Source organism: Amblyraja radiata, chromosome 2 (genome assembly GCF_010909765.2).
Source record: "Amblyraja radiata isolate CabotCenter1 chromosome 2, sAmbRad1.1.pri, whole genome shotgun sequence".
Taxonomy (NCBI): domain Eukaryota; kingdom Metazoa; phylum Chordata; class Chondrichthyes; order Rajiformes; family Rajidae; genus Amblyraja; species Amblyraja radiata.
In genome coordinates, this window is record NC_045957.1 from 117,357,881 (window position 1) to 117,371,339 (window position 13,459).

The 13,459-nt window shown below is 48.4% G+C and overlaps 1 protein-coding gene across 2 annotated transcripts in view; it reads left to right on the plus strand.

The window, feature by feature from the left end:
• Positions 1 to 2,033: 2,033 nt before the first annotated feature.
• LOC116967563 (Y+L amino acid transporter 2-like) overlaps positions 2,034 to 13,459 on the plus strand; it is an 82,943-nt gene continuing 71,517 nt past the window's right edge. Inside the window, exons 1-2 of one of the 2 annotated variants that reach the window (XM_033014190.1) lie at positions 2,034 to 2,217; positions 11,269 to 11,789. In XM_033014190.1, coding sequence (XP_032870081.1) covers positions 11,345 to 11,789 — 445 coding nt within the window. In that variant the 5' untranslated portion in view covers positions 2,034 to 2,217; positions 11,269 to 11,344. Of the gene's footprint in view, positions 2,218 to 6,317; positions 6,466 to 11,268; positions 11,790 to 13,459 lie in introns of those variants that run through there. The other variant, XM_033014184.1, reaches the window with a different exon arrangement.

Sequence of the window (13,459 nt, forward strand, 5' to 3'; positions counted from 1 at the left end):
CCTGATGTTTAAAATGGAGGTATTTTTGAAGTGCCAAGCCAAATATTAGCTCAGTGGAAGAATGATTCCATCACATTCAGAATGCAATGGTGTTTCGGGCACCACATAAATAAGGCAGACAGAAGCTTCATTGTAGGGGAGGGAATGCTCCTGAAGTTTTCCGTCGGATGGCTGGTGGGTTAATTGGGCCGCAGTAAATAATCTCTGACGAGCAACTGAGTGGTGGCGGCATCAGGAAATAGTTGTGTTGGAAGGAACTGCAGACGCTGGTTTACACCGAAGATAGACACAAAATGCTGGAGTAATTCAGCGGGACAGGCGGCATCTGTGGAGAGAAGGAAGAGGATGACGTTTTCGGGTCGAGACCTTTCTGCAGAGCCGAAACGTCACCCATTCCTTCTCTCCAGAGATGCTGCCTGCCTAAGTTGAATTACTCCAGCACATTGTGTCTTTGGTGTGAACGACCAGACAGAGGCACTGCACCCTCCATGAACGAAAGTGGTGACCTGCAAAACACTTTGACCTCACATTCTGGTAGAGTTGCTGCCTCACAGTGCCAGAGACCCGGGATCGATCCTGACCAACGTTCCCTTTTTAGTCGCTCGTCTGCGCAGAGATCGTGTATTGTGCAATTTTTTTAATGCTGTTACAAATGTGTGTGCGCTCTGAATTCTTATGCAAATAAAACCTGAAATTGTTTCACGATATTTTTGCCATAGCCCATACGGGGTTCAAATTCACTGCAACCGCAACGTTCCAATCGATCGCGTTCCACAAAAACCCACTCACAAGATGATTAAAATGCCCATTAATTTATGGGAATTAAACACTAAATTCCTTCCATTTGGCTTATAAATTCATGACAATGAGATTTAAAAATCATGTTATATTGTGAATTCTTGTGTGAATGTTATTTGGACACTTAGGCTATTTAAAAATGTTAACCCTTTCTTAAGAAATGGATAGATGTTTAGATCTAGTAATTAAATTTTGTAATTAGCTATAATTAGGTAACTAACTAATTATATGCTTTAATTTCAGGTCATCCAAGTAAGACCCTCTCGTGAGAAGAGGAGGAAATTTAACAAGCAACCGGAGGTAATCCAGGCGACGGTTAAAAACCGATCGCCTTATTTTTAAATTTGCCTCGCAGGCTTGTCCACAAGATCGAAAACAATGCAGAGGAGATTAGTTTATAGACAGACACAAACGGCTGGAGTAACTCAGCGGGACAGAAAGAACGGGCGAAGTTTCGGGTCGAGACTTTAGTTTATAGTGTTTTGCACTGACACACTGGGCCGAAGAAGGGTCTCGACCCGAAACGTCTTCTATTCCTTCTCTCCAGACATGCTGCCTGTCCCGTTGAGTTACTCCAGCATTTTGTGTCTATCTTCGATGTAAACGTGCATCGGCAATTCCTTCCTCCACTGTACTGTTTGTTCTATGTTCTGTTAATTTTCACGACCTTATTTGAGTTGACCGCTTCCGCTTCTTGCCCGCCTTTTTTGCTTTGGTTTTCGAGTGACGAATATCAAACCAGATTGATGAATGTAGAACATAGGGAACAAGATGCTAATTTCAGAGTATGAAAATGGCCATAACTTTTTTAATACTGAAGATATGAAAGTGAATTAGGTGTCAAATTAAACTTCTTTTTATGCTTTATCTGATGGGATAAATTGCAGACTTGATTTTTTAAATCTCAAAATGTTGTAACATTGCTACCATGGATAGGACAAGTTTGGAGGGATATGGACCAAGCGCAGACAGGTGGACCTAGTGTAGCTGAGACATGTTGACCGGTGTGGGCAAGTCGTGCCGAAGGGCTTGTTTGCACACTGTATCACTCTATGACTCTAGATTTAGCTCTTAAGGCTAATGGAATCAATGGATATGGGGAGAAAGCAGAACGGGGTACTGATTTTGGATGATCAGCCATGATCATATTGAATGGCGGTGCTGGTTCGAAGGGCCGAATGGCCTACTTGCTCCTGCACCTATTTGCTACGTTTCGGCGATGGACGCTTGCTGCATGCGCCTTTAAGAGAGGTGGCGCGCAGAGTGCATGCTCTTCCTTTGCTCAGCTGCTTGATGTGAAATCTAGCGGATCTCGTCCTTGAAGGACGTACTAGGAAGAGAGAGGCTTTATATACGGAAGCAGAGAGTCGGAAAGACCTGCAAGCCTCTAGATCGGCGGTGTCGGTGCCGCGTGTTCGGGTCAGTCTTTGGATTTTGTTTCTTCCTTAGTCAGTCAGTCAGTCCGGGCGGCGGCGGGGGCGGGCGGGTCTATGCTTTGTTTTCAGGCATCTTGTGAGTGTGAGTGTGCGCTCCTGGCGATTGTAATATCCCGGGTTAGGTTGCCACCTCCGCCGCGACGGGAGGTTGTGCGTGCCGCGTGTCTCGGCGTTCCAACATGAATGAATGATGTCTCCGTGTTCCAATATGGAACGTCCCGGGGAGCTTGGTTGGACGGCAGGGCGATGTCTCGGCGTTCCAATGTGGAATGTCCCGGGTCAGGATCTCGCCGCCGGGATGGAACGTTCGTGTAGCAATGTGGCGGTGTTTACTGTCTCGGCGTTCCAGTGTGGAATGTCTAGAGGTTTGATTCGGAACGTTATGTAGCAACGTGGCCATGATATGTGTCGGTGTTACAGTGTGGAACCGTGGTGTTACATGTTCCCCCGGGTACCGATGCAACTCGGGGCCTGCTTTAGCACACACGCACACATACAACCACCCCCGTTATATACAAGATCCCTTCATTTAAGAAGTCTGAAGAAGGGTCCCGACCCGAAACGCCACCCATTCCTTCTCTCCAGAGATGCTTGCTGTCAGACCCGCTGAGTTACTCCAGCTTTTTGCGTCTATCTTCCCTTCATTTAAAACGCGACTCTTCTCATTCATTGTGCCTCTTCGTTCCACCCGGAATAGGATTAAAATAACATCTGCGCACGTGTTTTTATCTCATTACTTAAAGCAAAGGGCAATTGGAATATAGTGTACATTCTCCCTCACTTGAGCTTATTCCAGGCTCGCGTCGCATATGCTGGGCAGCAGAGTAGAAGTCCACGCACCGTTTCTCTTACATTAGGGTCCGTCCGCTGAGTTTGACGTGCGCGTCCCCTTTTTTTCATTTTCGCTTGCATATTCGACGCGGGGGGCGGCGTGTATGTCTCGCAGCGCGTTGCTGATCCTCAGAAGGGTTTATTTTTCGTACAGAAACAGCGCCTCGTCCGTGCAACGCCGAGGAGTGAGCGAGCGAGTGTTCGGGGAAATGCGGAGGGTCTTTTTTTATTTCACAGTGGAAACAAATCCTACCCTTTCGAGAGAAGAGGAGGAAATTTAACAAGCAACCGGAGGTAATCCAGGCGACGGTTAAAAACCGATCGCCTTATTTTTAAATTTGCCTCGCAGGCTTGTCCACAAGATCGAAAAAAATGCAGAGGAGATTAGTTTATAGACAGACACAAACGGCTGGAGTAACTCAGCGGGACAGGCAGCATCTCTGGAGAGAAAGAACGGGCGAAATTTCGGGTCGAGACCCTTCTTCAGACTTTAGTTTACAGTGTTTTGCACTGACACACTGGGCCGAAGAAGGGTCTCGACCCGAAACGTCTTCTATTCCTTCTCTCCAGACATGCTGCCTGTCCCGTTGAGTTACTCCAGCATTTTGTGTCCATCTTCGATGTAAACGTGCATCGGCAATTCCTTCCTCCACTGTACTGTTTGTTCTATGTTCTGTTAATTTTCATGACCTTATTTGAGTTTCCGCTTCTTGCCCGCCTTTTTTGCTTTGGTTTTCGAGTGACGAATGTCAAACCACATTGATGAATGTAGACTTCCTAGTTCCACACGTGTTAAGATGTTAACTTGTTGAGTGATACAGCGTGGAAACGGGCCCTTCGGCCCAACCTGACCAACACTGACTACACTAGTTCCACCTGTCTGCGTTTGGCCCATATCCCTCCAAACATATGCTATCCATGTACTTGTCTAACTGTTTCTTAAGCGCTATGATAGTGCCTGCCTCAACTACCTCCTCCGCCAGCAAGTTCCATAAACCCACCACCCTTTGTGTGAAAAAATACCCCTCAAGATCCTATTAAATCACCCCCCCCCCCCCCCCCCCCTCCGTATACCTATATTCTCTAATACTCGATTCCCCTACTCTGGACAAGAGACTGTGCATCTACCCAATCTATTCCACTCATGATTTTATTCACCACTATAAGATCATCCCTCATCCTCCTGCGCTCCAAGGAATAGAGTCCCAGCCTACTCAACCTCTTTCACACCCTCTAGCCCTGGCAACATCCTCGTAAATCTTCTTTGTACCCTTTCCAGCCATGATCATATTGAATGGCGGTGCAGGCTAGAAGGGCCGAATGGCCTACTCCTGCACCTATTTTCTATGCCTATGTTTCCAGTTTGAAAACATCTTTCTGATAACACGGTCCCCAAAACTGAACACAATACTTTAAATTCGGCCTCGCCAACGTCTTATACACTGAGACATGACCTCCCAACCTCTATACTCAATACTCCCTCCCCTGTACACTGTTGGGAATGCCTTCACCAGAAGGATGAGTAATGAATGGTGGTGACAGCACCCAGATAGACAATAGGTGAAGGAGTAGGCTATTCGGGCCCTCGAGCCAGCACTGCCATTCATCCCCCAACATCCGGAACATGTTTCCTGCCTCTAGCGTGTCCAAACCCTGAATAATCTTATATGTTTCAATAAGATACCCTCTCGTCCTTCTAAATTCCAGTGTATACAAGCCCAGTTGCTCCATTCTATCATCATATGACAGTCCCGCCATCCCGGGAATTAACCTTGTGAACCTACGCTGCACTCCCTCAATAGCAAGAATGTCCTTCCTTAAATTGGGAGACCAAAACTGCACACAATACTCCAGGTGTGGTCTCAATAGGGCCCTGTACAACTGCAGAAGTACCTCTTTGCTCCGAAACTCAACTCCTCTTGTTATGAAGGCCAACATGCCATTCGCTTTCTTCATTGCCTGCTGTACCTGAATGCTTACTTTCAGTGACAGATGAACAAGGACCCCCAGATCCAGTTGTACTTCCCCTTTTCCCAATTTGGGAGATTATAGTAATGTTACTATCAAAGTAATGGTACTTTGAATCCCTTCATCTAAATCATTGACTGATGAATTAATTAATAGATGCCTAAAATTAATCAATTAATAAAACATAGAACCATGCAGAATGTGGAAACAAGGAACTGGAGATTAGTTTAGTTTATTGTCATGTGTACCGAGGTACAGTGAAAAGCTTTTGTTGCGTGCTATCCTGTCAGCAGAAATACAATACATGATTACAATCGAGCCATCCACAGTGTACAGATACATGATAAGGAAATAACGTTTAGTGCAAGGCAAAGCCAATAACGTCCGATCAAGGATAGTCGATGGGTCACCAATGAGGTAGATAGTAGTTCAGCACCGCTCTCTGCTTGCGGTAGGATGGTTCAGTTGCCTGATAACAGCTGGGAAGAAGCTGGTTATGCTTTGCAATAAAAAAAGTTACAAAGTGCTGGAATAATTCGGTGGATCAGGCAGCAGTTGCAACCTGAAGAAAGGTCCCGATCCAAAACATCATCTATCCATGTTCTCCAAGGATGCTGCCTGACCCGCTGAGTGACTCCAGCGCCTGTGTCTTTTATTTTTTCATCGGACAGTACAGCATAGGAACAGGCCCTTCGGCCCACAATCTCCATGCAGACATTATGCAAGGTAATTTAATCTCCTGTGCCTGCAAATGATCCATATCCCTCCATTCCCTGCATATCCATGTGCCTATCCTAAAGCCTCTTAAACAACACTATGTATATGCCTTCACCACCACCCCTGGCAGTGTGTTCCAGGCACTCGCCACCCTCTGTGTAAAAAAAAAAGCCCCACACATCTCTTTTAAATATAGCCCCTCTCACCTACCTTTGACATTTCCATCCGGGGTAAAAGGTTCTGATTCTCTGCCCTATCTATCCCTCTCTTAATCTTATATACTTCCCTCAGGTCTTCGCTTCAGCGTCCAATGCTCCAGATTAAACAATCCAAGTTTATCCGACCTCTTCTTATAGTTTAAAAACCTCTAATCCAGGCCTCATCCAGTTTCCCTCCCCCCCCCCCCGACTCTCAATCTGAAGAAGTGTCTTGACCTGAAACGTCACTCATTCTTTCTCTCCAGAGATGCTGTCTGTCCAGCTGAGTTACTCCAGCATTTTGTGACTAAACTAAACTTAATCCCTAACACCGTCTGTTCATTCTCTCCAGAAAGGTGGCACGGTGGCGCAGCGGTGGAGTTGCTGCCTCGCAGAGCCGGAGACCCGGGTTCGATCCTGACTACGGGTGCTGTCTGTACGGAGTTTGTACGCTCTCCCCGTGACCGCGAGGGATTTCTTCGGGAGTTCTGGTTTTACTCCACTCCAAAGACGTGCAGGTTTGTAGGCTAACTTGCTAGGTGTAAGTGCAAATTGTCCCGAGTGTGTGTAGGATAGCGGGTGTGTGTGTGGGGGTCGCTGATCGGTACTGACCCGGTGGGCTGAAGGGCCTGTTTCCGCGCCATATCTCTAGCTTTTTGTGTCTACCTGTTTCTCTTCTCCACAGGTGCTGCCTGACCCGCTGAGTTACTCCAGCATTTTGTGTCTATCATGTTGGTAAATCATCGGTTTAGTTTACAGATACATCGCGGAAACTGGCCCCTCGGCCCACCGAGTCCGCACTGACCAGCGATCCCCGCACTTTAACACTATCCTGCACACACTAGGGACAATTTACAATTTTACTAAGCAAATCAGCTACAAACCTTTGGAGTGTAGGAGGAAACCGGAGCACCCGGAGAAAACCCCCACAGGTCAGGGAGCAAACGTACAAACTCCGTACAAGCAGCACCTATAGTCGCGATGGAACCCGGATCTCGGGCGCTGAAAGACTCTACCGCTGCGCCACTGTGCCAGCCTCTCCAAACCTCCACTTCCTCTCTGCATTGAGGCGACCAGGACTTTGAAAAGTACATAGTTACAATACCACTTGTTTTAGTGACTGAAATGAAAAGAAAAAGTAATTTAATTAAATAGATCCTGGCTAACCAATAACCATTGATGAAAAACCAGTCCAGGCTTTAAATTTTGGACTTCAACCCCATCCTACCCTTTGGGCTGCTACCCCACCCTAACTTAGTTGTGTGTGTTAGTTGTCTGTGTGTCAGTGATGTGTGTGTGGGAGGGAAGGAGAGAAAGGAGGGAGGGAGGGAGAGAGAGAAGGGAGGAAGGACAGAAGGGAGGGAGGGAAGTAGAGAAATGAGGGAGGGAAACATAGAAACATAGAAATTAGGTGCAGGAGTAGGCCATTCGGCCCTTCGAGCCTGCACCGCCATTCAATATGATCATGGCTGATCATCCACTCAGTATCCCGTACCTGCCTTCTCTCCATACCCTCTGATCCCCTTAGCCACAAGGGCCACATCTAACTCCCTCTTAAATATAGCCAATGAACTGGCCTCGACTACCCTCTGTGGCAGGGAGTTCCAGAGATTCACCACTCTCTGTGTGAAAAAAGTTCTTCTCATCTCGGTTTTAAAGGATTTCCCCTTTTCCTTAAGCTGTGACCCCTTGTCCTGGACTTCCCCAACATCGGGAGCAATCTTCCTGCATCTAGCCTGTCCAACCCCTTAAGAATTTTGTAAGTTTCTATAAGATCCCCTCTCAATCTCCTAAATTCTAGAGAGTATAAACCAAGTCTATCCAGTCTTTCTTCATAAGACAGTCCTGACATCCCAGGAATCAGTCTGGTGAACCTTCACTGCACTCCCAAGGAGAGAAAGAAAGGATGGAGCAAATAAGAGAAGGGAAAAGAGAGAGGAAGGAGGGAGGGAAGGAGAGAAGGGAGGGAGAGGGCCGGCGGCAGGAGCAGATGCCGGGGTCTGGGCGGACGGGTGTGAGCTGAGGCCGAGGTTTGTAAACGTTGCTCTTACCTCCGGCCCGGCCCTCCGTGTATTGTTCACCGCGTCTCCCCGGGGAGAGAGGGGGGCAGAGCCGGGGCTGTGTGCGTGAAGCACGGCGACTGGAGGGGCGGGAGCGCTGCCGTGAGCGAACGACCCACCTCCCCCTTCTCAAATCCCCCCTCACACCGCCTTCCCCATCTACCCCTTTCTTCTCCCTCCACCCCTCTACTCTCTCTCCGCCCCTCTCTCCCCCCTCCACCCAGGGTAGATCTACCCGAGCCTAGAATAGATTACTCTGGCGCGGAGCCTCCACTACTCACGGGGCCCAATTGGGGAGCAATCGGTCCAATCGGCTTAAGGCCGGCCCTGAAGTCACCTATGCTGTTACGTTAATAAAGTCTTTGGGATCTTAATCACGGGGTAAGACTTTGGTTATTCCATCAGCAGAAGCTCAACAGTCCTGACTACGGGTGCTGTCTGTACGGCGTTTGTACGCTCTCCCCGTGCGTGCGTTTTCTACGGTTTCCACCCACACACCAAAGACGTGCCGGTTTGTAGGTTAATTGGCGTCAGGAAAGATTTGTAAATTTTCCCGAGTGTGTGCGGGGAATCGCTGGTCGGCGCGGACTTGGTGGCCTGAAGGGCCTGTTTCAGCTCTATATCTCTACACTAAACTGAGATTTGTGTCTGAGACTCCTCAGTGTTACATAGATACATAGAAAATAGGTGCAGGAGTAGGCCATTCGGCCCTTCGAGCCTGCACCACCATTCAATATGATCATGGCTGATCATCCAACTCAGTATCCCGTACCTGCCTTCTCTCCATACCCCCTGATCCCTTTAGCCACAAGGGCCACATCTAACTCCCTCTTAAATATAGCCAATGAACTGGCCTCAACTACCCTCTGTGGCAGAGAGTTCCAGAGATTCACCACTCTCTGTGTGAAAAAGTTTCTTCTCATCTCGGTCCTAAAGGATTTCCCCCTTATCCTTAAGCTGTGACCCCTGGTCCTGGACTTCCCCAACATCGGGAACAATCTTCCTGCATCTAGCCTGTCCAACCCCATAAGAATTTTGTACGTTTCTATAAGATCCCCTCTCAATCTCCTAAATTCTAGCGAGTATAAGACAAGTTTATCCAGTCTTTCTTCATATGAAAGTCCTGACATCCCAGGAATCAGTCTGGTGAACCTTCTCTGCACTCCCTCTATGGCGATAATGTCCTTCCTCAGGCGTTCAAGCGTTCAGAAGGTACATGTGACTCACTTACAGTTAAGGGCCTGTCCCACTTGGGCGTCATTTGCGCGTCATTTACGTGACATCATTTACGCGTCATGACGCATTACCGGTGCATGGCGCATGGTGAGGCGTGGTGGAGTAGGCAGTGATGCACGGTAGCACGCCAGGATTTTGGGCGTGGCGCATGACGCCCAAGTGGGACAGGCCCTTTACACAGCGTGTGTAAACCCACTTTATTTTCACTCTGGCATTCGGAGGGATCTCACGTTTAGTTTAGTTTAGAGATACAGTGCGGAAACAGGTCCTTCAGCCCACTGAGTCTGCAACGACCAGCGATCCCCGCATGCTAACACTTCTTCTTCTTACTGAGTCCACACACAAGATTAGGAGTTGTTCAGCCAGGGCTGAACACACTTCTCGGCATCTGCATACAATGGTGTCTGTCTTGTCGCTTCTTGTGCGTCGCGGTGGTGGTGGAAAGATTGGTGGAAACAGGACGTGAACGCTCTTTCCTTGACCCCACACTAACACCACCCTACACACACTAGGGACAATTTACCTTTACACCAAGCCAATTAACCAGCAAACCTGGGGCGTGGCAGGAAACTGGAGCGGGTCACGGGGAGAAGGTGCAATCTCTGCACAGACAGGCACACATAGTCAGGATGGAACCCGGGTCTCCGGCGCTGTGAGGCAGCAACTCTACCGCTGCACCATCATGCCATTGACGTTGGGTAACTTAATCATGTGCTTGTCATTATTGAGATGTTGCACTATCTAGGAACAAGTCGGCACATACCCGGTGGGTCGAATAGGTTCACAAGTTTAATTCCCAGGATGGCGGGACTGTCTTATGCTGAGAGGATGGCTCGGCTTGTATACTCTGGAATTTAGGATGAGAGGGGATCTTATTGAAACATCTAAGATTATTAAGGGTTTGGACACACTAGAGGCAGAAAACATGTTCCCGATGTTGGGGGAGTCCAGAACCAGGGGCCACAGTTTAAGAATAAGGCGTAAGCCATTTAGAACGGAGATCGGTGGTGGGGAAGTTGCTGGAGTCAATTATAAAAGATGAGATAGCCGCACATTTGGCTAGCAGTAACAGGATCGGTCCGAGTCAGCATGGATTTACGAAGGGGAAATCATGCTTGACTAATCTTCTGGAATTTTTTGAAGATGTAACTAGGAAAATGGACAAGGGAGAGCCAGTGGATGTAGTGTACCTGGACTTTCAGAAAGCATTTGATAAGGTCCCACATAGGAGATTAGTGGGCAAAATTAGGGCACATGGTATTGGGGGTAGAGTGCTGACATGGAGAGAGAAGTGGTTGGTAGACAGGAAACAAAGAGTAGGGATTAACTCTGGAGTTTAGAAAGATGAGAGGGGATCTTATTGAAACATATAAGATTGTTAAGGGTTTGGACACGCTAGAAACATGTTCCCGATGTTGGGTGAGTCCAGAACCAGGGGCCACAGTTTAAGAATAAGGGGTAAGCCATTTAGAACGTAGACGAGGAAACACTTTTTCTGACAGAGTTGTATGTCTGTGGAATTCTCTGCCTCGGAGGGCGGTGGAGGCCGGTTCTCTGGATGCTTTCAAGAGAGAGCTGGATAGGGCTCGTAAAGATAGTGGAGTCAGGGGATATGGGGAAAAGGCAGGAATGGGGTACTGATTGGGAATGATCAGCTATGATCACATTGAATGGCGGTGCTGGCTCGAAGGGCCGAATGGCCTACTCCTGCACCCATTATCTATTGTCTATAAGGAAACACTTTTTCACACAGGGAGTTGTGAGTTTGTGGAATTCTCTGCCTCGGAGGGCGGTGGAGGCCGGTTCTGAAGAGTGAGCTTGATAGGGCCCGTAAAGATAGCGGAGTCAGGGGATATGGGGAGAAGGCAGGAACGGGGTACTGATTGGGGATGATCAGCCATGATTACATTGAATGGCGGTGCTGGCTCAAAGGGTCGAATTGCCTACTCCTGCACCTATTGTCCATTGTTTCCACGCTGTACCTCTAAACTAAGCTAACGTTGTACTTTACTTATTTTAACGCAGGTTCCCGAGACGTCTCTTCATCTGAAGCGTCCTCTGGTATTGTGGGGACGGGTCGAGCCCTCGCCTTGCAGCACTGATGGAGACCAAGTCTAAGACTGCGGCCCCTGAGTCCGTGCGGCTGAAGAAGGACATCTCCTTGCTCCACGGAGTGTGCCTGATCGTTGGCAACATGATCGGATCCGGGATCTTTGTCTCCCCCAAGGGCGTGCTGAGGTTCACCGGCTCCTACGGCCTGTCCCTGATCATCTGGGCAGTGGGAGGAATATTCTCCGTCATCGGGGCGCTGTGCTACGCCGAGCTGGGGACCACCATCAAGAAGTCCGGGGCCAGCTACTCCTACATCTTGGAGTCGTTCGGGGGCTTCCTGGCCTTCCTGCGCCTCTGGACGTCCATGCTCATCGTGGAGCCGGCCTGCCAAGCCGTCATCGCCATCACCTTTGCCAACTACCTCATCCAGCCCTTCTTCCCTTCCTGCGAGCCGCCCTACAATGCCGTGCGGCTGCTGGCTGCCTTCTGTATAGGTGAGATACATCCATAGATACATAGACAATAGTAAGTTTTTTGGCCACGTATTCACATACTAGGAATTTGCCTTGGTGCTCCGCCCACAAGTAACAACATGACATACAGTGACTGTTACGAATAACCATATAACAATTACAGCACAGAAACAGGCCATCTCGGCCCTACAAGTCCGTGCCGAACAACTTTTTTCCCTTAGTCCCACCTGCCTGCACTCATACCATAACCCTCCATTCCCTTCTCATCCATATGCCTATCCAATTTATTTTAAAATAATACCAACGAACCTGCCTCCACCACTTCCACTGGAAGCTCATTCCACACCGCTACCACTCTCTGAGTAAAGAAGTTCCCCCTCATGTTACCCCTAAACTTCTGTCCCTTAATTCTGAAGTCATGTCCTCTTGTTTGAATCTTCCCTATTCTCAAAGGGAAAAGCTTGTCCAAATGACTCAGAAAACACTAAACATTAATAATAATAAAACATTAATGATAAAACACCATTGATCAAGCATGTGAACCAACAAAATGCCAGATCAAAGGGAGGCTACAGATTTTTGGCTGTTGAGTAGAGAAACTACTCGTGGATAAAAACTGTTTTTATGTCTGGCTGTGGCAGCTTTGACAGTCCGGAGTCGCCTTCTGGAGGGAAGTGATTCAAAGAGTTTGTGGCCAGGGTGGGAGGGGTCAGAGACGATCTTATCCGCTCGCTTCCTGGCCCTTGCAGTGTACAGTTCGTCAATGGAGCGAAGGTTGCAGCCAGTAGGTGCAGGAGTAGGCCATTTGTCCCTTCAAGCCTGCACCGCCATTCAATGTGATCACACCTAATCATCCACAATCAGTACCCCGTTCCTGCCTTCTCCCCATATCCCCCGACTCCGCTATCTTTAAAAGCCCTATCAAGCTCTCTCTTGAAAGTATCCAGAGAACCGGCCTCCACCTGAGGCAGAGAATTCCACAGACTCGCAACTCTCTGGCTGAAAAAGTTTTTCCTCATCTCCGTCCTAAATGGCTTACCCCTTATTAAACTGCCCCTTAAATAACTGTTCAACTGCAGGTGAAGTGTGTAGGAAGTAACTGCAGAAGCTGTTCTAAACTGAAGATAGGCACAAGGTGCTGGAGTAACCTAGCGGGCCAGAGTGCATCTCCGGAGAAAAGGAATAAGTGACGTTTCGGGTCGAGACCGTCCTTCAGACTGAGAGTCCGGGGAGAGGGAAATGAGGGATATCGAGGGTGATGTAGTGAGATATAGAACAAATGTACCAAAGATGGACACAAAGTCCTGGAGTAAAGGGCCTGTCCCACTTGCGCGTCATTTACGCGACATCATTTACATGATGCGCGCATTGTGCGTGGTGATGTAGGCAGTCGCGCGCGGCGTCCCAGGATTTTGGAATGTACAAAATCTTTGCGCGCCATCTGCGGGATGCGCAAATGACGCCCAAGTGGGACAGGCCCTTTATTTCAGTGGGCCAGGCAGCATCTCTGGCTGCCTTCTGTACCGGTGAGGGAGAGAAACACTGACCCGTACACTGTGCTGAGCGCTCAACTCGATAGTTATAACCAGAATGCTGGCTGGATTAGGGGGTGAGATTCCTTTATCATGTATCATGTAATCATGTATTGTCTCTCCACTGCAAGGAAAGCTATTCACTATACCTTGGTACAC